The 26,336-nt window shown below is 37.7% G+C and overlaps 1 protein-coding gene across 2 annotated transcripts in view; it reads left to right on the top strand.

Annotated features, from left to right (window-relative positions):
* The first annotated feature begins 1,584 nt into the window (after positions 1–1,584).
* The window catches only part of large1 (LARGE xylosyl- and glucuronyltransferase 1), an 83,651-nt gene continuing 58,899 nt past the window's right edge, over positions 1,585–26,336 (top strand). The window contains exons 1-2 of one of the 2 annotated variants that reach the window (XM_017494741.3): positions 1,585–1,803; positions 11,380–11,571. In XM_017494741.3, the coding sequence (XP_017350230.1) occupies positions 11,466–11,571 (106 nt within the window). In that variant the 5' untranslated portion in view covers positions 1,585–1,803; positions 11,380–11,465. The remainder of the gene's footprint in view (positions 1,804–11,379; positions 11,572–26,336) is intronic. The other variant, XM_017494742.3, reaches the window with a different exon arrangement.

Genomic DNA, 26,336 nt, shown 5'->3' with positions numbered 1-26,336 from the left:
CTGCCTCACTATTCCAGGGTTCCCGAGCCTGGGTTACTGTCTGTGTGGAGTTTCTTCTTGTGTTCATGTGGTTTTCCCCTGGCTCTGTGGTTTTCTTCCAGCTCCAAAAAACATGCCAGTAGCTGGATTGGCTCAGATAAATTGCCCCTAGATCCACAGGATCCGCTGTGACCCTGACCAAGTTAAAGTGGTGGCTGAAAGTGAGCGAGTGAAAGTGTTCCTGACTAAGGCTCAAATAAGTGTGCTAGCGACTATACTCAGCTCTTAACAAAAAAATTGACTTGTTTGTCTGTATCTATTCGGTGAAAAACTTGTGTGGTGCAGTGCAGTGTGGGGCAGGACGGTGTAGGGCAGTGCCGTAAATTATGGGAGCTCATTCACACCAGCTAATCTATGTGGCCAAAAGTATATGGACAGCTGATCATCACACCCATATGTGGGTCTTCCCCAGATTATTGTCACAAAGTTGGAAGCACACGATTGTCTAGAATGTTTTTGTATGCTGTAGCATTACAGTTTCCCTTCACTGGAACTAGGAAGTCCAAACCTGCTCCAGCATGACAATGCCCTTGTGCACAAAGCGAGCTCCATGAAGATATGATTTGTTAAGGTTGAAGTGGAAGAACTCGAGTGGCCTGCACAGAGTCCTCACTTCAACGCCACTAAACACATTTGGGATGAACTGGAACACCAACTGCACCCCAGATCTCCTCACCCAACATCAGTACCTCACCTCACTAATACCGTTGTGTCTGAATGAACACAAATCCCCACAGCCACACTCCAAAATCTAGTGGAACACCTTCCCAGAAGAGTGGAGATTGTTATAACAGCAAAGGGGAAATAAATGTGTAATAGGATGTTAAAAAAGCACATATGGGTGTGATGGTCAGGTGTCAGCATACTTTTGGCCATATAATGTAGAAAAGAATGAAACTTCATACCATTTTTTAATCTTCATTTTTGACTGTAGCAGTACGTCAAAATGTTGATTTATTAGCCGTGCTGAAAAACCACAGAAACCATTACAGAATTTCTTATGGTTTCCACTACAAATACCATTACAAACCATCAACTAACCATTACCATTACCATTATTGGTCCTTAATGGTATCCATTAGACATAACATGCCACCAATAGAAGGCAACAAATGACCAGTAGAGACCTGCATGGACCATTACAGTTTCAAATAAAACCAATACAATTTCCATTATAACCATTAAAACCATTACAGATTCTATGAGGTTTTGGGGTTTTTTTTTCAGCAAGGATATAAAAAATTCTCTCGTATAATACCTGTTATCTCATTTTCTTGTGGTTATTACTGCAAGGTTATGTTGAAATATGGTTGAATTTTGAGATAAGTAACAAATTTGAGATAATGAGTAAAATTTTTGAAAATTTTAAATTTCGGCAAAAAATAAAGAAAAATGTAAGCTGTGCATTTCTTTTTCTTTTCTGCCGGTGGAAATGGGTTTCAGTAAACTGTGAGAGAAACACAGAGAGAAAGGATGTGCAGATCCAGATCCCGATCCAGATCCCAGGCTTTTCCCAGGTTTTAGTGGAAGCAGCCCGGAGGGAGGGAAATGAGAGCAGGGCATGCGGGTTTAGGATGTGGCTATTGGACAGTTAATTTAGCAGGACTGGAACAGTCTGCCTAGTAGTGAAGGATTTGTGGAAGTACAACGAAGAATTGTCACAATCGAGGATATTTTTGCGCGCGGCTCGTGGATAATGAGTGGCGCTATTCCCAAGACTGCTGTCTTTATGTCAAACTCGAAGATAGCGCATTGTTTACAATGGTAAGCAAACCATTATGGTAGACAATGGCTCTTATAGTTGTAAGAGCTTAGCAACACATTTCACAAATGTTCCCTATGTTTTCCCCTGTAGACTGATTAAACGAGTCATGTCTGTCAAAAGCATCAGTTAGCACATGCTACCTGATTTTTTTTTTTCTTTTAAGGCTTTATTTATTCGGTTAGCTTGTTATGCTAGCTGAACCTGCTAACAGTAATATGCTGCAGTGATGTTTCACACAGTATTTTGCACGTTTGCTGCGTCAAATTGCTTAGTCAATACTTGTCAACTCGCGGAAAGGTAATATGGAAGGCTCGAAGTGTCAAAAACGTCCATAACAAAATACAGTGCAAATGAAGCATGGGTTTTGACTATGCGCTCACCGACGTCACTTCCGGCTGCGTTAAAAGCTGCAGCGCGAGAGCAAAGAAGTGCCACGATTTATTCCATTAGAATAGTATTTACTCTTTTTGTATAGGAAAAGGTACATACTTTTGAGTGTGTCATGTAACAGAAGAGAACAGAAAACTGTCACCGTAAACAAACTTATCCTTGCGTTTCAGCTTTTCATTATTCTTTGTATAATTTATACTATAGAGTTTTATTTATCTTTCCCTTGATTTTATTTTTTCCAAATTTCAATTACACTTCTATAAAATGTATCATTGAATTCAGTGAAGCAAACTGCCACAACACTCCTCCCTCACGCAGGATGTTGTGAGCAATATTGGCTGAAAAAGTACCGGAAATAGTAGACCATCTGGGTACTTTTAGTTTTTTATTCTCGGACACTATTTTGTATGGGCAGTGGACCCAGCACCTGTTTCCACTAAACTTTACCACAGGTCAGGGGCTCTGAAACCTTTCGGTAGAGTTGGGGTACTCGATCCCAGACTAGGAGTCAAGTCTGGACTCGAGTCCTATTCTGAACGAACTCGGACTTGTCGCACACTTTGGTAAATTTGTACTCGAACTTCACACGGACTCGGACATTTTGGACTCAGAAATTATTCCGAGTACAGTCGAGTCCGCGTCATGTGTGACCTGTCCTGTGCATTGGGGTCTGTAGCCCTGAAGATTTTTTTCTTTAGCCACGAATAATTCTCTATTTGGAGCGGTTTGTCACTACATAACTGAACATCTTTTTTGTGTAATTTTGTGTCATCAGTGAATGGAGGCGAGACCAAAATCAGACAGGGTTTACCGGAAAATATGTGGAAATACTTGGGTCTTCTTGGCTGGCAGCTCTCAAGTCTGCCAAACGCTAGCTCACAGTCAGTGTGAGGAAAAGTGGATATGCGCATATTTCTTTTCTTTTTTTTAAACAAGTAAAGCGGTTGAAACAGAAACAGTAACATCCTCTCATGCTGAGCAGGAAAACAAGATGTGTAAATGTCTATATGAGTTTGTGAATATGTGTAAGTTACGTGAATATGATATGAGCAGAGCATAATGACAGCTAATGTATATTGCATGACACTGTAACAGTTAAACCCATACAGTGATGCTTAGCTGTGCCTCTCCTTGGCTAGTGACACCAATCTAGTCTAGTGTCGTGTTAGACAGCCAAAACATTTTTATAGTTTATCGGTCTGGTAGTCCTGCAAACAATGATAACACCTAAGGCAAGTTTTATGATAAATCCAACTTTTTGTCCAATTTTCAAATTTTTTAATCAATTAGCCCTCACATCCAAGAAAAAAATGGACTCAAACTGTCTTTTTAGAAATATGTTTTCAAAAGCTTTTGATATAGAAGAATCTGGGTTCAGCCCTGGATGATTAACAGTTCAGCTAACGTACCTGTGTGTAACATGAAAAGAAAGAGATAAAAAAAAATAAATAACAACATAAAATTAAGATAACAAGAAATTAATGAATGTGTCCCTGCCTGACACACCTGAAGCATGCGCATAGAAAGCTGCCTCATCGTGCGAGTACCGAATTTAGTCCTCTTTAGTGGCTTATTACGCTTGGACGGTCAAATAAATACACACACATCATGTCAGAATGCAGGTCTGGCCGAGTATTCATGCAAATACAGCCGGTTATATCTAAGTGAATGTAAACAGTTGGGGAAAAAATCTAAGGTGTGCCAATACAGTGTATTGGATCTGTGCATTAGGTCTTAAAATGACAGCAGTCGAATAAACCTGCTGCTGTCTGTGTCATTAATGTTAATCAAGCAACAAAAGACTAAGAGTAAATGATTCACTCACTCATTTGACTGAATAACTTCAGTAAATTTAATAAGAATCTAATATTTCATACAGTGAAGTCTATTTTATTTTACATTTAATTGCTTTATTTAAATTCCATAGTATTTCTTACTTGAGTACTACTGATAGACCTGAGAAAAACGTATCATTATCATGAAATAAGATTGTAGTCATTTCGCCCCACCCCTAAACATTTGGTGATTCCAATCTTGAATTTCACGTAAAATGTTAAATGAACTTCTTAATGTAGTAAATATCATAAATCCTGCTGATAGGGATTTATTTTCTTCATTTCTTCCTTCATTCTTAAATTGAAAAAAGTTACAAGAACCGAGCTGTGTTTAGAAATGAGTTTGTTGTTCTTCATGGACTCATTAAAAGCCGTAATAAAGCTTGAAGCTTGTTGTTATGACATGCTGCTAACTGTAACTCTACTCTGTACTCTCTCTCTCAGTCTGTATAACTGTGGGGGAGACGCATCAAATCACTGAAATGTCACCTTGAAGTGGAGAACACAATATAGTGTGATACAATAACAAAATAGGTTCATTTGTATTTTCGTACATTTGTCATATAAAAGTTCTACATATACCTCTATATCCTTTTTATTCTTTGAAACCATGTTTTGATAGGAAACTAGTTGAGCTGCTGATGACATGAAATAAAAATGTTCAAAATGTCAAGATGTAATAGGTATTGTTTGTTACATTTATATTGCCATTGGTTTGTGAAAGTTAAAATACTAATTTACCAGCTCTGTGCTCTGGCAATTTAAAATCTTTTTTCAATTTAATTACTTTCTGGACTCTGCCAGACTCGACTCGGACTCGGCCATTAAAGACTCAGATTTGAGTCCAACTCTGACTCGGACTCAGACTCGACTGGTTAAGGATTTGGCCTTGACTCGAACTTGACAAAGGTGGACTCGGACCCAACACTACCTTCTGGGCAAATGACCCTGAATGGACATTATTAAACCATACTTTTTCCCTCCATTTTTCCCTCCATTTCCCTCATCTATGTTTAACATAAGTGACAATTAAAAATAAAGGGCTAGCTCTTGCACTTACTTACCAGTGTAGTGGGAAGAGTGAACTTGTATTTCTTGACACAGTTCTTAAAAACAGGATGTATATTTGAAAGGGTGCATCTTATTTCCGCTGTCACATATACATGGATTTAATACATTCAAGAATGCTTCAAGAATCCAGCTTAACTTCTGTTCTTCCATTAAGTCACTCAGTGCTGTTGTTGAGGTGGATGGATGGAGAAAATTGGTCCATTTTTATTGCTGAACACTGTTCTTACACTATGTTTGAAAGTAACGTTTTAAAATAGTAGCTCACCCAATTTGTTTTCAGGGTTAAATTCAATTCCGTTTTATTTGTATAACGCGTTTAAGAATGGGCATTGTCCTAAGGCAGCTTTACAGAAATATATCAATTCAGGATATAGATAGTTAAAGCATTATATGAAATGTTAATTTGTAAAGTAAATGACTAAAAGAAAAGAGGAGATTGTGAGGTTCTCTCATGACCCCGTTGTAAATAAAGAGACATGACATGGGGTCATGCGTGGCCTGTAGTTTGGGAACCCCTGAGTTATGTTATGTCACTGGGGTGTGTTGTCTTTTACACCAGGATAGCACTTCAGTCTGGGTGGAAGGATAAATCTGGGGACAGGATCTTCACAGTAGATTAATTTTATTTGGTCTTCAGATGGAGAACAGGAGTGTAGTCAGAGTTCAGTTTCAGCCTTGTCACACAACTTGTCTCCCTTCCTGTCTAAATGTGTGAAAGCCTACACAATATGCACAAGTTTTTAGCAAAATTTTTATTTATGTAATAATGTGTTCAGATAGGCTTAGCTCATTATATGATAAAAGGGTGTACACATGAAAACATGTACCACTTATCTATCTCCTTATCTACGTTCTATCCACTTATCTTATGGTGAGACTTATCACAGTCCATACAGGATTTCGCAGAGTTTTTTCGTGATTGTTGCGGTCAAAAATGCTTGATTTTGCTGTGGCTTTTTTTCAAAATGTCTGAAGCAACTTGGAGTTTTTTGTGGATTATGAGACATTTTAGCTGTATTCATGTTCGACACACGTGAATCAAAGAGGGCTTTGGCTGAAAGTGCATTGTGATGATGTCACATGATGCGTCTTGGCCCAAATCTGTCAGGTAATTTTGGAGATCTTGCTCATCTGAATACTGCAGAGTTTGCTTGATTTTGCGTTACTGCAGGAGGGACTGATATCTGGTCCTACCAGCTTGGTATAGAATATACTCATAGGGCTACAATAAGCTATTAATTTGTTAATCGATTAATCTGTCGACTATTTCTTCGTTTAATCGGTTAGCTGGATTAAAAGGCCATTTTTTATTTTCTGTATTTCGAAAAAAGAAAAAAAAATCACATTCTGCCCAATGTTGCCTTTCAAACATTGTGCAAATTGAAGGCTATGAAAAAGGGATTAAATGTATCTATGTGGGCTGTGCTATATATTGTACAAAAGGTTGTTTAAAATATTAACACTATATGTATGCAGTGAAAAAAGCATCAAATTTGGTATAGTTTGAGTATCAAAATGAAATCTGGATAAGGATTATTCAAATGAAAATGAATATGTAAATGCAAATACCCCGGTTTTGCTTTGGACTGCTGTGTTTTCACAATAAGGGATTACATGCCCACGGAAACTTTTGTGGCTAATTACATAGATTTCCTCATATGTAAATGGTCATTGGGTATTAATTACATGAATTCATGCAAATTTGCTAAAATGTTGTGCAAAGTCGAGTGCAAAAAACAAAACTAAACAAGAAGAAGGACTTAAGGGAGTGCATGGCAAAGTTTTTGAAGCAATACTGAATATCACATTAGTGTTACTTAAATTCGATTATGCTTTATTGCCATTTGCATTGTGTGTGTGTGTTTTCCTGGGGGACCTTGGTAATACGCATGGCAGGCCTTGTTTCAGGTACAAACAGGATCAAATTTGCAAAGCTCTATGTTCAGAACGATGTCCAGGAATATTCCCATGTGCACTTTAAGTATCTCTATCTGTCTCTCATTCTGTGTGAACAGACATTTTTATCCAGTGTGATTTAAATGTAAAGAATAAGGTCCAGTCAGGGACCCCAGGGACATACACAGCACCACTCAACACAACAGTATGAATAAGTGGAAGTAGCCAGACACTTATCACAAAGTTTAGCTTAGTTGAATGAAACTTGTATACAAACTTACACTCTGAGAGAGACAGAGAGAGAGAGAGAGAGAGAGATGTATTTTATGTGCTCTAAGAACCAATGTACTGAAGGAAATCTGTCTATAAATTATATACCTCTTTTCATGAAATTGCACAAGAAGGGTAAACTGCATTTACTACTTCCTGGGTTTCATTTACCAGTAATACAGTGAGGTAGTATTTCTGTTAGACTTTCAGCCTCTCATTTCCATATTATTTGCATTGTGTATTTGTGAATATTTGGTGTAAAACTTATTCACCAAAAAGTCTTTATGGGAAATGTGGAAATGTACTTTGGTTGGGACTAGCAGCGCTGTTCACTGCTCACTGGTTATGCATATCATACCACACAATGCCATACACACAGACAAATGCTTAAAAAACAATAAAAATTTAAATCATGTGGTCAAGCATCAAATCCAAATGAGCTGTCCCTGGAAATCCTTCCATGACTAGTTCTGTCCTTTTATTTAGCTCCTATTTAGCCATATTTGGTGCTCAAAAATGGACAAAAAACCACGGTAAAGATTTTTTTCTGTTTGCTTTACTTTGAATTTTTTGTTCATCATATTATGAAATTTAAAAACCCTTTATCATTTCATCATTAATTTTGTTGGAGCCAGAGTTAGCTGGTCAACCAAATGGTAGATCAGACAAAGAAACAACATTCATTTAAACACTTGTCATAATCAATGATGGTTTACTGCTCTTTTACTGTTGCCACTATGACCGTTCCGTTCCGTGGTGGGAAGCTAGAACCCTGCATTTGGTTGCCTCCAATTTCTGAATGCACAGTATATTGACAAATGCCTTATATAAGAAACTTTCTGTGTCTGGACTGTTCATCTGTAGCTCTGACCTTAAGTTTAATACATTGTTAGTTTTCCTCTAATTTTTCCAGAACTGCTTAAAGGCTCCATGTAGAACATCAGGATGTATACATTGTGTATCTACAAATTGCAGTGTATATGCACACTTTTTTATTTATTTTTTTATTATTGTTTCAGCCTGCAGAAGTTATAGATGCCATTATCTTTCCCAATGCTGGCTTTAAACGATCTGAGATGTTGCCATAAACAAGCAGAGTGATGTATTGATTTCCCTGTTAAAACCACTTGATTTTATCAGTTTGCAATCATGGAACAATAATCCAGGCGTGATGTTTTTATTGTGAATTGATTTTGGGGTGAAATGGCACCTAATTATATAGTGCCCAATGATGGACTGTAAATATAGACTGACTCCTGTCCTTTGAGAGACTTACTCAGGCAAAACCAACACGTTAACAGAACAGCAATGAAACTGTTCAGATTTTCTCTTGGTCTGTGTAAAGGGACCAAAAATATAATTGTAACCCTTTTTCTACGCACCCCATTTTTAAATTTTATTTATTTATTTTTTTACATAACATACTTATGTTTAATTATTATGTTATTGTTAAATATATGCAAACTGATGTTTGGCCAGCATCAGCCATTCTGCTGGGCAAATGTAATTTTGTCCATTGGACCACCAGGGCAGACACACTACCTTTCAGCCTCTTTTAATTCCTCCTTGTCAACACTGGCATAACATTAGCAGGATTATTATGAAAAGTGCTCGTTTGCAAATGTTGGACCAATGTATAGTGTGGGCCAACATAACCTGCTGGAAAAAAACTCCAATAGAAATTCTCACAGAATTTGTAATGGGAATTGAATTGGTTTTAATGGAAACTTTGATGGTCGCTGTGCATCTCAGCTGGTAATCTGTTGCCTTCTATTGGTGGTATGTTATGTCTAGTGGATACAATTAAGGGCTGATAATGGTAATGGTTTTAATGGTTAGCTTATGGTTTGTAATGGTGTTTGTAGGGGAAACCATTAGAATTTCTATGATGGTTTCTATTGGGGGTTTTTTTCCAGTAGGGCTGTTCTGCCAAGCTCATCTTAAACTGCTCCATTTTGCCTTTGCACTAACTCTTGTTTGGACACTTGTTTGTCTGAGTCTTGTCCCCATCCCAGCGTTATTGACTATACAGCTTTTATTTGGTACACAGTACTGCAGAGTCACATAATGAATTCTTGATATTTTGTTTACCCATAAACCCTCTCTCTGTGCCAGGGTGCAGATACGCTTAAGACGCATAAAGAAGATCCACTTGCAGAAGTACAAATCAGCTTTAATGTGTTTGGTAAAACTCCAAGTTTACCAAAAAAAAAAAAAAAAAAAGGTAAATATGAGGCAACATCTCTGAATTGGACATGTGTAAACGTCAGTGAGTTGCTCAGCACAGGTTTGGCTACAGTGTGAGATTGTCTCTCACCTCCTACAACGGTGTGTTTGATCATAATGGTGACTTTAAGGAACAATATACTTTATATAGAGCTATTGGACCTGTTTTTATTAGGGGAAAGCAGCGTAGTGAGAGAGGGACAGAGATGGTTACAGTTTCTCACGTATTCTGACACTGTTTCAGTTTGGCAAGCTGTGAGATTTTCCAGGGAAAATAAGGACTGGTGATGTTGCCATGGTGATAGGGCTTCACACTAAAAATTCATCTAAAATGAATGTGATGACTTAGTTTTAAAGATTTAAATAACTTTATTACAGATCACAGGTGCAAAGCATGATAATTAATTCACCATATCACAAGTTGATATTTATTATTTTGTTACACACACACACATATATTCTTGCGTGTAATTTGGCATGGTAGTATACTGTCATGAGGAAATCTAAAATAGTTAGACCAATAGCTTAATGCTATTCTGGAAAAATACTTCATACAGTAGACTACTTTGATTTGTGTTTGTACTGTTAATAAGTCACACTGAATATTGTGATCATAAATAATTGAGTTTAGTCTAGTTTATTTATTCTTTCTTTCTTTAATTGAGACAATGTGTGTGACAACTGTGATGAGTGAAGTAAATTTTCCTCTGTATTTTCAATGTTTTAGATTTAACAAGCGAATATGTCTATGTTAATTGAGCTAAAGCAAATACTTATGTTGATCTGATGTCGCTTCATAAACAGGGAAAGGACTCGTGTTTGAGCGGACTACCTCAAGTTAACAAGTAGGAATAAAGTTTATTCGGCTTTTACTGATTTGAGGTTGGGAATTACAAGTTGCGACCTCGAGTTAATGCAGCATAATTAGCACAATTTTCATTGCAAATTTGTCTTCATTTAACAATATGGTTTCCATCCTCATTATTTAACAGCTTTTAAAATAGCACTTGATCCAGCAGCACATTCTTTTTTTTTTGCACAATTCTTCAATTTAATAATGATGATGATGATGATGATAATTTTAGTTTCAATGTAGTCCCTTTCAAAAGTCCAATTACAAATCAAATATTTCAAGCGTCACCCCATGATCACAATTTCAATGGTGTATACAGTGTTCATTGGTTCCTATTCATGTTACATTAGTACTACAATACTGCTGCAAATGTAAAAAAAAAAAAAAAAGAAATTTCATTAATGTTCCATCAATTCATCAACCTTTCCTCACATGTCTTTTCTGTTTCTTTCTTTCATGTTCTCCCCTTTTCCTTCAAAGTAACACATTCTCTTCCATCTTTTCTATGGCCTTGGCTTCAGTCACTATTCAAAACTAGAGCACAACACAGAAGACCCCTTCTCCTGCAGTTAAGCTGGGCCAGGATATTTTACTCTGACAGTAATATAGATCACTTATTGGCATTGTAAGACTCATCTCGCAGTTATGTGGTGCAGCCGTGTCAAACCCCAAATCGTTACTGTTGTTTTTGTGCTGCCTGCACTTGTGCTCTCAGTGCCGGTCCTCACCAGTCAAATGAAGTGATCACAAAACAGAGTGAAGAAAAAAAGACAATTGCCTATTGAAGAACTTGTCTTCGTATAAACTACATTTATTGAACATCAGACTTTACTGTTTAAATCGATGAATCGTGATTAATTTAACATTAGAGCGCAGTAGAATTGAATACTCCACAACACTATATTTCCTCTGCCTTTGCTTAAACTCCCGTGCTATTAAAGTCTTTTTGCCTCCTTAATACTTCATTGTGACATTCTACTTTGACAGTAAAGCTTTTTCTTTGGAGCCTTCAATAACCCTCTGTTTCTTTTTAGACAGTGCCAGGCACCACCTGGTGAGCATATACTGCCTACACAGAGGTCTCTCAGCCTCCTGAACGCCTCCTCTCGGGCCCCAGAGGATGCTGGGAATGTGTCGTGGGCGCAGGAAGTTCCTGGCTGCATCTGTCGCCTTGCTTTTTATTCCAGCACTCACCTGGCTATATCTGTCTGCTGTAAACGTCACAGGTAATACATCTATATTAATACTAATACCAATTCCCTACAAATGCAAGACAGGGGTAGGCCAGAGGAGGTCTCGGCACGAAAGCAACAGATAAGCAGCAGAAATGATTTCCATTAATTGCAAATTGACTTCGAGTTAAATTTCTTTTAGAGAAATTGGACATTGTGTCATCTGATCCACAAGCCATTAACAAGGGAAATAATTGGCTTTACTTGCTACAGTATTGCCGTAGTGCAGTATAGACTTATTCTCAGTGCTGTCAATAAAAGGTGGCAAAAAAAAAGGAAGCATCATTTTGAGCCATTAATTTTCTGGCCCACAGAGATAATGAGACATCATGTTCTTTTTGTATGTAAAATAAGTGTGACAATAGTATTTTAGAATACCACAACAACATAAGCTATGATAATAGCTTAAAATGCAGAAAAGGACTTAAAAGTTTACAAGCCAGGATTTTTTTTTTGGCTCTGCTTAATGCATTAATATGACTGCAAAATGCAAAAATGTGCCTTTGTCGGATTGATTGCTGTAAACACTTGATACAGCAGAAATAATCCAGTGAATCACATCAGTGGAGTCGCTTCAGTTGTCTAAGTGATTTTTTACTCGCGTACGAACTCTGCACTACTTGAAACATACACGTATCCTCCGTCCTAATGCATCTCTTTCACCTCATTGGAAAATGACATCAAGGTTCATCACTGACTCATTTCGGCTGTTTATTTTCACAGAATGATGAATTGAGTCACTGTACCCTAGTTGAAATTGATTACTTCCTCCAAATGATTTAGTCCAGTAGGTTTTAATGACTTTGTGGCCCAAAGAGAAAATTCTCTGCCGCCACATTATTAGTTATGTGAATTATTTATTAAGCTTCTGATTTTGGCTCAGTGAACTTGAACATCTTAAATAGTGCTTTGTGTAATGGCCACATCTTAAATTGACTTTCACGATGTGTCACTTTTGGTTTAGGAGTTTTAAAAGTTTTTAGAAATTTAGAAAGTAGGATGTACTAATGTGTGACAGTTTAAAGGAAAACCCAGTATAAAGTGGCTTAGTAAGGTGTTGAGACATTTCGAGTTGCCAAAATGAGCCTTGGCAGAGATTCTACATGTCTCTGGAAATGTACTAGAGGGTTGAACACCATTCTTCCAGACCATATTCCCTCAGTTAGTGTTTTGATGTTGGAGCTGGAGAGCGTTGTCTAACAAGACGATCTCCCATAGGTGTTCAATTCGGTTTGCCATCTAGTGACTGAAAAAGACACTGTGTATGATTTACATTATTAACACTCATTAAACCATTCAGAGCCCTCATGCACAGTTGATCGGGGTGGGGTTACCCTAGAAGAGCCCACTCTGATCAGGACAGAAATGTTTCATCATATGATAAAGGTGATTAGTCAGATTAACTTTGTAGTTATTTGCACTGACTCTTCCTTCTAAGGGAATCCCGTCTCTCTAATTATGACGATTATATTTAAAATCGCACCCAAACAAAGTGCCATTACAATATATTGCAAGCTTTCCAAAACTATATAGCATAGCAAGATGGAAATTTTAAATAAAGAAATTTAGTGTCTATTTTTAAAAAAGAAAGTTTTTTAAATTGGGCCCAAATTGGGCCCAGAGGGTCAATATTTTGTGTGGCCACCATTATTTTCAAACACTGCCTTAACCCTCTTGGACATGGAGTTCACCAGAGCTTCACAGCTTGCCACTGGAGTCCTCTTCCACTCCTCCATGACGACATCACGGAGCTGGTGGATGGTAGAGACCTTGTGCTCCTCCACCTTCCGTTTGAGGATGCCCCACAGATGCTCAGTAGGGTTTAGGTCTGGAGACATGTTTGGCCAGTCCATCACCTTCACCCTCAGCTTTTTTAGCAAGGCAGTGGTCGTCTTGGAGGTGTGTTTGGGGTCGTTATCATGCTGGAATACAGCTCTGTGGCCCAGTCTCCGAAGGGAGGGGATCATGTTCTGCTTCAGTATGTCACAGTACATGTTGGCATTCATGGTTCCCTCAATGAACTGTAGCTCCCCAATGCCAGCAGCACTCATGCAGTCCCAGACCATGACACTCCCACCACCATGCTTGACTGTAGGCAAGACACACTTGTCTTTGTACTCCTCACCTGGTTGCCGCCACACACGCTTTACACCATCTGCACCAAATAAGTTTATCTTGGTCTCATCAGATCAAGATATAATGTGTGTGTAATATATATATATATATATATATATATATATATATATATATAAAATAACAGCACAACAGGACATAACCTGCAATATTTAGTAAATTATCGTTTTCGTGCTGTCTCAATCCTTTAGGATTTCTTTTTCAGGTGATGGTCAGAAAACTAATCTCTCTGAAACACACTGCAAAAGCTCCATTTGCTCAGTATAGCGTAAATGCATTCTCAATGACTCTCGAATGCAGCTTTGCAAAGTTAATTGATGTCAAGTGAGACAAATGTAGTGCCACTCCAACGCATGCATCTGCATTTGCACTGCAGTAAGTACGATGTAAATGAGCACTTTATTTTATATATAGAAACTTTTGGTTTATTTTTTTCAGGATCGTAGGCCTTTATCTGGCTGTCACTTGAAATGGCTTTTTTACATTTACATTTAGTCTGAATCAAAAAGAACTTACAACTGATGAGAATGAGGAACAGTAGTGGAGGATTTCCTTAAAGACTTAACAAAAGCTGCTGGATTTTAACTTACAACCTTCCAGTCACTGCATTTTATATTTTACTCATTTAGCTGACTCTTTAAGGAATCAGCTCAAGGGCACAGCAGTGGCAGCTTGGTAGTGTGGGGACTCTGTATGATCAGCAGTCCAATGCCTCAACCACTGAGCCACTCCTAATCAGACCCTAGGCCACCTCTAGTCTGACCCTAGGCCACCTCTAGTCTGACCCTAGGCCACCTCTAGTCTGACCCTAGGCCACCTCTATTCTGACCCTAGGCCACCTCTATTCTGACCCTAGGCCACCTCTAGTCTGACCCTAGGCCACCTCTAGTCTGACCCTAGGCCACCTCTAGTCTGACCCTAGGCCACCTCTAGTCTGACCCTAGGCCACCTCTAGTCTGACCCTAGGCCACCTCTAGTCTGACCCTAGGCCACCTCTATTCTGACCCTAGGCCACCTCTAGTCTGACCCTAGGCCACCTCTAGTCTGACCCTAGGCCACCTCTAGTCTGACCCTAGGCCACCTCTAGTCTGACCCTAGGCCACCTCTAGCCAGACCCTAGGCCACCTCTAGCCAGACCCTAGGCCACCTCTAGTCTGACCCTAGGCCACCTCTAGTCTGACCCTAGGCCACCTCTAGTCTGACCCTAGGCCACCTCTAGCCAGACCCTAGGCCACCTCTAGCAAGACCCTCGCACCCCTAGTCAGATCCTCGGTTACCACTAGCCAGACCACCTCTAGTGGCTGTAGAGCGATTCCATGATTGGTTAATGATTTTCATGTGCAACATAACAACCTGTGTGTGTGTGTGTTTCCGATAAATAACTTAAAATCTTTCTACAACACTGAGAAAACCACTATTTTTGACTTCCCCATACACTAATTACACTTTACCTTGAAGTATAATTACTAAAATACTTCAAATATCATGATATTTTTTTCATTTGCATGTGTGAATCCATAACATTTAATAATAACAAAGTTATTAATCAGGGTTTTGTAGACTGGTGGCATTCTTAGTCCATAATCTAGTGAACCAGTATCAGGGTGTATTTATTGATAGAGACTTCAAAGTACTTCTGTAAGTCGCTCTGGTTAAGGGCATCTAATAAAAGCCATAATTGTACATTTTAAATGCTGAGGCCACTTTGAAATTTTTAATTTAAAAAAACATTTTAAGTAAATTATTTGAATGCCCTAATTGTCCTCATGCTATTAGCATTGATCCTAATTTGTTTTGTTCATTTGAAACAAAACAAATAATTTATTATTTAGGATTTACAGAATGTTTTGGAGATTAATATGATTTAGAACAGGGGTTCTCAGACTTTTTTGCAGCCAAGGACCCCTTTCGCTGTAAATAAAATTGATGGACCCCTCAGTGCAGGTTTATTTGATGAACTTTTCAGATATTAAGGTCATTATTCAAATGTGTACGGTAATATTCTGGCTCTTTATTGGAGCCTTTTATTCCTGAATTTTCCACCTACAGAACAGTTGACATTATTTGTAAGGCTAATGGATTAATCCCATTTTAATTCCCATTTAAATAGGAACTTCCCATTTAAAGTGATTAGTCAAATAGGTTAATAACTAATACCTTGGTAAGAAATACTTTGATAATGATGGTTTGTGAATTACACCCCTAACAATTATTTTTTTTAATCATGGACCCCCTGACTACTTCACAGGCCCCTGGGGGTCCTCGCAGCCCACTTTGAGAACCACTGCCCTAGAGTATTTTTTTTTTTGTTAGCTAGCAGCTAAGTGAAAAGTAGTGTACCTCACTACAGTGTATATTATGTATAGCTTGAGATATAGACACATTCAGTAGCAGAATATTTAGATCTATTTGACATATGTTTTCATATGTTACAGTTTTACACTGAATCCTTCAGTAAAGATTTCTGCAGGCAGTTCTTGTATGTACAACTACCGTGATTAGCATATCTCGGTACTAGCATAACCTGAGAATTTAGGTTTCGTCCAAGCTTCAAATTTGCCATCATATGTGTTTGTATGCTTACCACCACAACTGTTTTTGTTCACATCATAAATATAGAAGCATGTGATTTTGCCTCATGGGTCAGTGGCAAAGTACTGTAACTTCACAGCAACCAGACACATGGAAAAACAGACATAACACAGTTAGGTTGTAACAAATACCTACTACCTAGCTTTACTTTATACTGCAAGTTTACAGCAGTTGCCAGAGGGCAAAAACAACTCTTAAAGGTCAAGGAAATGCTGTACATTTACATTTATATATTTGACAGGTAACAGAATCCAAATGCAGAACTATTCAGAAGCTGACAGCAATACAAATGTTACAAGAATGAGTTTGACCAGATAGATATGTTCACCGGCCATCTCAGTAGCAGCCATAACAATCCCTCTTCTTTCTCCAATCTTCCGCTGTCCAGTTTTGGTGTGTTTGTGCCAACAGTAGCCTCAGATTCCTGTTCTTGTCTGACAGATTTGGAACCCAATGTGGTCTTCTGCTGTTGTAGCTTATCTGCCTCAAGGTTACACATGTTGTTTGTTCTGGTATGCTTTTCTGCTCACCATGGTTGTAAAGAGTGGTTACCATAACCTTCCTGTCAGCTCAAAGCAGTCTGGCCATTCTCCTCTAACCAACAAGGTGTTTCCGTCCACAGAACTGTTGCTCATTGGATGTTTTGGATGTTTTTTTTTTTGTTGTTGTTGTTGTTGTTTTGTTTGTGTGTAGCATTATTCAGTGTAATCTCTAGAGACTGTTGTGCTTGAAGATCAGCAGTTGAGATGACATGTTTTCCTCATTCTGATATTTGATGTGAACATTAAATGAAGCTCTTGACCTGAATCTGCTTGGCTTCTTTTGCATTGTGCTTCTGCCAGATGTTTTTCTGATTGGCTTATTGGAAGGCTGTATAAATATGCAGGTGTACAACTTTTTCCCCACAGTTTTCTTCATTGTAGTGTTGCTCATTGTGCCCGGGATATGCAGAATATATGCAAAGATAGAATTGAGAAAATAATCCAAATTAAAAAGGTTTTCTTTGAGATTATTCTTTTATTTAATGAATTATAGACATTTAATTCAGATTCATCTGATTCATCATGTTTTTATTTTTTGCCAAATGCATTGCAAATATAGCTGTTGATCATATCAGCAGATAATTGAAGGAAAAGTGATGAGGGTATTTATATGCACTGATGTCAGAGTGCACTTTGACCTGCTGAATCTTCCTTGAAGGCTTCAGGTTGTCAGTTTTTTTTAATTATGATATAGTTTCTGCCCCCAGCTTACAGTTCCAAGATTAATTCCAGTTTGTCTATGAGCACAGACAAAAACCTTTGACCTGTTTGAGTCAAATCACACTTATTATAGCTAGCTGTGACAACAGAGATCTCTCCTTTCTCATTTGCATTCACCTCATGAATATTTACTATTCTGGCCAGAGGCAAATCAAGGCCGAATCTCTGCTTCCTTCGTTTTAGATTGCGCTATGTTTTGCCGTTTCCATAGCGATGCCTTACTGTTACATTTTTTTTTGTATCATTGAATAGAGAGAACATGAAGGTGTTGGAGTGATTGATTGGACATTGCAAACTGACACAGTAGGAACATGGTTGATTCAATGGATCTGACTGTTCAAATGGGTTGCAGCAGTATCGTATGCTAATAGCTGACTCTTGGCTCCACTGCTGATCTCATTAATGCTGAACGTTCTCTTAGATATTCACTGCTGAGTCTGTCACGCTGCTCATCGACTGCTGGGCAACTCACAATCGTGTGCCCTAGGGAGGCCTTTCAAAATATCACTGACTAAAATTTATTCTTAATTCAGATATTTCGGATATTTAGAGTTTTTCAGCTAGTTTCGTCAAAGTGAGCTCACTGTCACATATTTCAAGCATTTTCAAAAATGGAATGTTTCAAAAGTTTACTTAAAACCTTCTCATATAACCCCACCACCCCAAGCTGATTTAGGTACCAACAAGGATCTTTTCTCCACCATCTTCCAACACTGAAATATTTCAGCTGACAGACAGAACAATATATCTGTCAGCAGCCTTTATTGTATTTTTGAGATGATCTAGAGCAAGTCTGCGTCGGTGCACCAAGCACTCAACTCTTGCAAATAAAATGCCCTACATGTGAGTGTGATATAAGTGTGAACATCACTGGCAACGAGCCAAGAGTCCAACGCTTCACGAAATCTAAAATTCTAGTTTCATGGGTGTTATCAGACACAACAAGGAAATATTAAATGCAGGTTCTGGTCCTACAGCTTTGAAATAAATTGAGTTTTTCATACACCATTGATTACGGAGGCTGTTATCTGCACTGGAGTGGAGCTATCTCCTTGCCTGTTTACATTTGGAAATTTGTGAAGAGTTGAAGCATACGAAATCCCAAAATAAGACGTTGGTCTACTGCTCAGAAGGTCGTGATTCAAACCCCAGCACCGCCAAGCTGCCACTGTTGGGCCCTTGAGCAAGGCCCTTAAACCTCAACTGCTCAGACATATAAATGAGATAAAGGTTAGTTGCTCTGGATAAGAGCGTCTGCCAAAGGCTGTAAATGGAAATGTAAATATTGTGACAAGACTATTATGCGTTGCCACAAGGCTGCGTTTTCTCAACCTGCTTGAATGAATGAAATCATTGGCTTGCATTTTCAATGTTTTTTTATTATTATTGTGAAGTGATTTTTGCAGAGGCCACAACCACTATCAGAATATTTTACTGCACACAGCTCCTGCCAGTCTAACAGGTTTAAGCCCAGAATCCATTCAGTAGATAAAGCACAGCTACTTTGTTATGCCCGCATTGTTAGTGGGTCTTTGGTAGTGCCCACATACCCACAGGGCAGATGTGGACAACCAACAGCTTTATCCTGCCACCTGTTTAGATTTGTTAAAATAGAAATTGTCTATGAATCAAGTGTCCTTGAAATAAAAAATTCTGATCTTTTTACACATGAACCTTAGTGTTACTGACATAAATATGACTGCATACATATCTAGAAAAAATATATTTGGAGATATTGTGTTAATTCTATAGTTTGTAACTTCCGGGGGAAATTTTTTTTGACGATTCATCCTTTTGTTTTTGTAGAGTTAAATATATAGAATATACATGTCCTGCTCCCAGGAGAGGGTGTTGCTCTACAGTAGCAGCTTGTTAGCAGCAAACATTGGTCGTTTTTGGCTGTGTGTCTTCCCACAAGCTGTTCCTTTTGCCAACTATCACTTAGTTGAGAAAAAATATTTGATGCTTATTCATTTGGATGTGGTGGAAGTTCAGGGTCATGTGACAAGTACTTTTCAGAGGAGCGTACCAACTTATGGACAAAATGCCTTGCTACAATATCTCTGACTGATTGAGGACATGATTCTGTCTTATACACAGTTGAGGCTTCTGCATCAGTAAGAGTAAGTCATATCATTTGATTAAGTTTAGTAATATTTAAATTGAATTATAAGCCTACCATTCAGACACATTAGATGCCTCCCATTGATGACCCTGTAGCTCTCCATCGACAGCCAACCTCGAATGAAAGATTTACGGTATAAAATACACGGCATCTTGTTGTCTAGGATATCATCTTTATCGAAAGGTGTGGGTGAAGATTGCAGTGTGAAATCCTCTAGAGTAGCACGTACTTTTCCAGACTTTTGTTGCCCCCGACCCAACCTTTTTGAGACGTGTTGCAGCCATTAAATTCAAAAGTACCTCATTGTTTTCTTAAAACGGTACATTTCCTCAGGTTCACATTCACACTGTCGCATAGTTATAGTGTTCAAAATGACTCACATAGTCCTCACTTTCTATGGGAGCTGTCTTTTGTTTTTTTTGTCACCTTTTTCTTACTTTTTTGCTCTTTTACACACAATCACATGCAGGTGTTTTTCATTTAAGTACTCTGGTATTTATAACTTGTTTTTTTCAACAGTAAGGGAATAAAATTTGTGTTACTCAAGGCATGCTATATCACCACACTGTCTTGACTGCTAATTGGAAATCCCACTCCAGCCACGCTGTGCTCTGCTAACTCTCCGTTTCACACACCGAGAGAAGGTGACAAATTTGCCTCCAGCAGACCACTTGTGTCACTAGTGTCCAGGTTCCTAAAAAAAAAAGTTGATATTAAACCTTCTGCACTGCCTGTCTCCTAATCTTTCATTTCTAGATCGTTAATATTATATTTGTAGAGAAAATGCAACTATTTAGATTTTTTCCACATTTTAGTTGCCATACTGAAGTTGGCCTTACTCCTCTTGGCTCTTGCTGTGTTTTTATCTGTACTGAAACAGCAGTATATAATTTTGTCTTTAATCTAAGCCCTGCTCAAAGTGTAGTCTACAGGAATCAACCCCAGGTAGGGCCTACAACTTGTGAAATTAGAAACTGGGGGATATCACATAATCTATACCACATTACATTTGCACTATTTGGCCTCTCTCCATCTCTACCTTTATTTTCTACAAGGTTTCAGTCCTTGGTCCCATAGTTTTTCCTTCATCTGTACCTTAAGGATGTGTTGTGCCTTTCCTCTTACAGTTATGCTGATGATACTGTACCAGTCCTTTCCTTCCCAACCTCAGGCCCTGTTCACACTTGATATTAACACATGTCTCCATCATTTGATCACAAGTGGACAGCCATGATGGATAGCCATTCAGACCTGGTGTTTAACTTTCTCTCTGACCCTACGCAGTTTTTGTAGCCCCACGTCATGCTATCATTGAAAAACGAGTTGTAATATTTAAAAGTAGCATGATGGGCTCCTGTATGGTGCAACAGAACAGTGTTTTGCTGATGCCATAGCTATCCACAATTCCAAAAGAGCAAAACTGGCCGTGCTGTCTGATTGGGAGGCATTACTGTCTCTCTCCTGTCAATTAGAGTAACGCTAATCAATCAGGGGCAAGCTCATGTGTGTGGAAGAGGGCAGCTAGCATGTTCTTCTGAGTGTGTTCAGCTGCTCTGTGACATAACATGAGCAGGAGTTAAAAAATATGCAGTGGCTGGCTTCATGTACTAGCTGTTGTGCAATAGGAGAGAGCTAGCTAGTGGGTGGGAACTGGCAAATGACTAAATCGGGGAAAAACATCAATGGCTTATATATCTTTAATGAAGCAGTATCACAAACGCACCATTTTCTCAACCCTTTCACACATACTGTCCAAACTAATGGACAGTCAATTTAAGTCTTTTAAGAGACATATATATTGTGCCAGACTGTACGAATCAACTAGAATTTGCTTGTTTTGTTTTGTTTTGTATCATTTTATATCCTTTTTTTTTTTTTAACTTTATTTTAAACTAGTTTTTGAAGTGTTCAGAAAGGATCATTTATAATATTTTTGTCTTGAACATTACATATTTTAAACCAGAATGTAAAAAAAAAAAAGGTTGGACATTTGAAGTTTAAAAAAAATAAATATATGTATGTGTGTGTGTGTGTGTGTATATATATATATATATATATATATATATATATATATATATATATATATATATATATATATATATATATATATATATATATATAATTTCAGCCATACTGTTTTTGCCTTTTTTACTCATGGACAATCCATTTACTTTTTTAAACATGAATAATATTTAGACAGAATTATGCAATTTTAAGCAAGAAAAAAAAATCTAGAAGAATGTGGATATGCATATAAATAATTTAGGGATGAAAGGGTTGAGTAGGGTTGTTATTTGACAGAGGTAAAATATAGTCATAAATAAAGAATAGCCATGAGAGTGAGTAGAGAAATTAGACTTGCATGGTCGGTATGCACATTCAGAATATAGGACTAAATTTAAGATTAAATAAACATAGTGGAAGCAAAATGTCCAAGTTGTGGACAAAAAAATCAATTTGTTTTATGTATCAGCAGAGTGGATAGACCAACCACAAACCTGGCAACCCTGGTGGCTTGGTGGTCTTTTGATGTTGTCAGGGACACATTGCTGTTCACACTATAAATGTAATGCATCCCAGTAGACCTCCACAAGTGGTCTGAGTGATTGGATCACAAGATGCATTTGGTACTGTTCGCACTCATATACCCGAGACGGATGTTAATATTGGAGGTTAATAAATCTAAACAGGGCTTCAGATACCCAGGCTGCTGATTTTGAAAATGCATGCTCACGTCTTAGACCTATTGCCTCCTTTGAGAAGTTCCTTGTAGTGTTGAATGATGAATTATCATTCTCTGCACATGTTGCAAACCTACTCGTCCCTGCAACCTACTCGTCCATGCAGGCTCCTCCTGTAAGAAGGCCACTCGGCCTTGTCATATCTTGACTGCTGTTGTCTAGCCAGCTAGTTCCCTAACATTGCATTTGGCTGTGCTCCTGAGCATGCTCATGTCTGCTGAAAGTGAATCAATTGATAGCAATTATTTCGTATTAATTATTGTTTGCCAACTCAGCTGACTACCTATTAATTGATCTTTTCCATTGCAACTCTCATGACACTTTTCATTTTCATTACAATTCTGCAATACTAAGCAGACTTTTACAAAAACTATAGGAGATCGTTACCTCCTTGGAGTACTTGAATGCTCTTTGAATGCTTATTAAGTTGCTGCTCTTTATCATCAGATTAGCGTATGAGGAATTGTGTGCAGCATAAGCGATTACAGAACACTGTTGGGATGTGTAATGTTCCTGCAACATATTTCCACTACAAAGCTCTCCAAATCCCCCAAAGTTACATGCAGTTTCTTTAAGGTCATTTCTGTCTCCTTGTCCTCATCAGAGTCACTGTCTGGGTCTCTACTGGAGCTTTGCTCCCCCATGCTGGCTCTGGAGCTCACAGCAGCCAGCATTCATTTTGGTATGCACTCTGTTTGCCTGTTTCCATGGTGATGCCCTATCACCATGCCAAGTCTTTGTTTGCTCCTCATATCATTGAGTAGAGAAAACGTGAAGATGTTGGGAGTGATTGAGTGGATATTGCAAACTGACGCAGTAGGACCTTGGCTGGTTCAATGGATCTGACTGTTCAAATGGGTTGCAGCAGTATCGTGTGCTAATAGCTGACTCTTGGCTCCTCTGCTGATCTCATTAATGCTGCGCGTTGTCTTACACATCCACTGTCTTTCATGCTGCTCACACCAAAGGGGGCCTTTGAAATATCACAAGGGTGTGAATTTAGTCTGGCTTTTCAGTCCAGGGAGGTGGACTTTGGTGGTGGTGGTGGGGGGGGGGACTTTTAAGTCATTAAAAAGCACATATTTTCTGGTGCACAAGCCAAATCAAACATAGCAGATTGGCAGTTTACTTTGGCTTATTTTAGATAGATTATAGCATGTTTGTTTGTTTGATTATTTGGTTCATTTAACTCTGATTTCAAATCAGAAAGCTTTCTCATAGCACATGATAGTATGCATGTGTTAATTGTAATATTTTATATCAAAACATTTTATCACGGTTTACGATATTGTCTACCATATTCTCCAGTTCTTGTTTGAAGAACATGTAATGGCCGAAACCTTATGTCCTTGTAAGGATATCCTTATAAATATCCTTATACTGGCTTCCAATTGCAGCTTTTATCAGTTTGACCATTGTGTTGTTACATTACTTACTTATAATTAATATGGGGCACATTTTTAACCTCACTTTCGCTAAATCCAGCGTGACATTTATGGAAAGAAAACAGAATGTTTAATCCATCTGAATTCACATGTGTTTGTGTTTATATATATATATATATATATATATATATATATATATATATATATATATATATATATATATGTATATTTATATATGTATATATATATATATATATATATATGTATATATATATATATATATGTATATATATATATATATATGTGTGTGTGTGTGTGTATATATGTGTGTATGTGTGTGTGTGTTTATATATATATATATATATGTATATGTATATATATATATATATATATATGTGTATATATATATATATATATATATATATATATATATATATATATATATATATATATATATATATATATATATATATTTTTCGAATCATGCAGAGATGAAGCCAAAGCCCACATCTAGTCAGACAGACAGTGTGTGACTTTAAGATTAGTCAGGTTTGCTGCATACTAATTGATTGGTATGATCTCCCCTGAAACTTGTACCTGCTGAAAATTCGTAAATGTTGTGCATGCAGAAAAGGTTGTTTGGTACCTGCCTTACTCTTAATTCATATGCAGCAGTTTCAGATACACCAAATGTTGAGAGTTTCAGAACATCAAAATATCTGAAATGTTCACTTGCTCATGGGGACGTGTTTGACGTGGTTTTCCAACTTATGTTGACTGACATGGCACAAGTGCACAACTGGATGTGTATACAATACGTTCTTTTTTGTTTGTTTGTTTTAAAATGGAAAAACAGGCAAATAGCGCTTTAGATTTATTTTTAAAGTTTTATTTTTTAATTATTGACTGTTTTTTAGTTGCTTCTACATGTTTCAGTCTAGAAATCGATCTTTCTTGAATCCAAATAGGAACACATGCCCACTGCAGTACATTTCAGTATGAACAGAGTCGAAGTACAAAGGGAAGTACACCTCGGCTATTCTACTGAATATTTTTCGGTTAAGGCATTTACTCTGTAAGCTTATTGTTTTCATAAAAAATGATCAAAATGAGATCAGTATATGAATTTGAATTAATATAAATATAGGAGTTTTGGGTGATTTTAAAATAGTCTTTAGTTTCAGAAACTAGAAAATCCTGCTGATTTCTTTCAGCCACCATATTGATCTCCTTTACCATCATCCTCTTGCTATTTAAAAAAACAAAACAAAAACGCATAGTGATACAGACTGCTTTTGCGTCTCTGTTTGTCAAAACTTGGCAGCAGAAGCTGGCAGAAAGTCATCTCATTTATTTCTTTTAGAGACTATGAATATAGGATCAGTATCTGATGATAGTGGGCTCTGTGTATCCCTATTTTCTACACCATCTTCCATCACTGAAACATTTCAGATGACAGACAGCGCAATAGAGCTGTCAGCAGCCTTTATCATATTTTGCTGTAATCTAGAAAGCTTTGTTTCGGGTGGATGATGTACATAATGGAATTGTTCAGGTTCATGGGAGTTTGGAGATTAAAGAGAGTTATCACATGTAAGGCGCTGATGTGGGTGAAAGTATGTAAAAGCACCAAGCACTCAGCTCTGGTAAATAAAATACTGTACAGGCGAGTGTGCTATAAGTGTCAATGAGCTGTGAATCAAATGCTTCATGTTTCATGCACGTTCTGGTCTGACAGCCTTAAAATTACATTTTGGATATGCCATGTTCTAGGCCAGTACTTGCTCTTGCCAGTACTATTTCAGTTTAGACTAGACTACTTTTACCTGGAAAGCACAACAATTAGGCTGCAGCAGTGTTGCTCAGTTGTCTGGATAATTGCTGTGTAATCATTTCAAATCCTGGTACGTTATTGTGACTTGTACAACATATCAACATGTATATGGTACATTTGAGGGTTTTTTTGTTTATTTTTTTTTTCTAAACAGGAAGATTTTTATAGATTCTTTTAGAGAGGAAAAAACACGCCTTGAAGAGACAAAACATACAAAATTTCAAAACAATGTATATTTGGCAGTGTTATTAATTTGGTCATCGGACTGACTTTACTCAATAGATACTACAATGAATGAAAAATGCTTTATTGTACGTTTAATACACTTAATCTCATAGAGAAGGGATTTTAAAGTTGCATTCAATTAAATGGCTTTGACTCGAGTGCAGATGTTGTCCGGCAGATACCACAGCTTCTGAACAAATGTTTTTATGGGACAGAACTGCCAGTTCAGTAGGATTAAACCCACAATCCCTTCAGCAAATAAAGCCCAGCCTAGGGTAGAGCAGAGGTTCTGTGCCATCCACACATTGCTTTGTAGGACTGTTTCTCAGTCTGAGTGCTGGAGTACCTCTTTCTGGCACTTTTTGGTGGTTTCCCTTTATTAACGTTGCCAGTGCAACTTCACTGATGCAGCAGCTAATTCACAAGCCTTTGGTTGAGTAGGCTAAGTTAATAAAGAAGGAA

The sequence above is a fragment of the Ictalurus punctatus genome, chromosome 19 (genome assembly GCF_001660625.3).
Source record: "Ictalurus punctatus breed USDA103 chromosome 19, Coco_2.0, whole genome shotgun sequence".
Taxonomy (NCBI): Eukaryota; Metazoa; Chordata; class Actinopteri; order Siluriformes; family Ictaluridae; genus Ictalurus; species Ictalurus punctatus.
The sequence above is the reverse complement of the archived record's forward strand: the minus strand, read 5'-3'. Positions and strand labels throughout refer to the sequence as shown.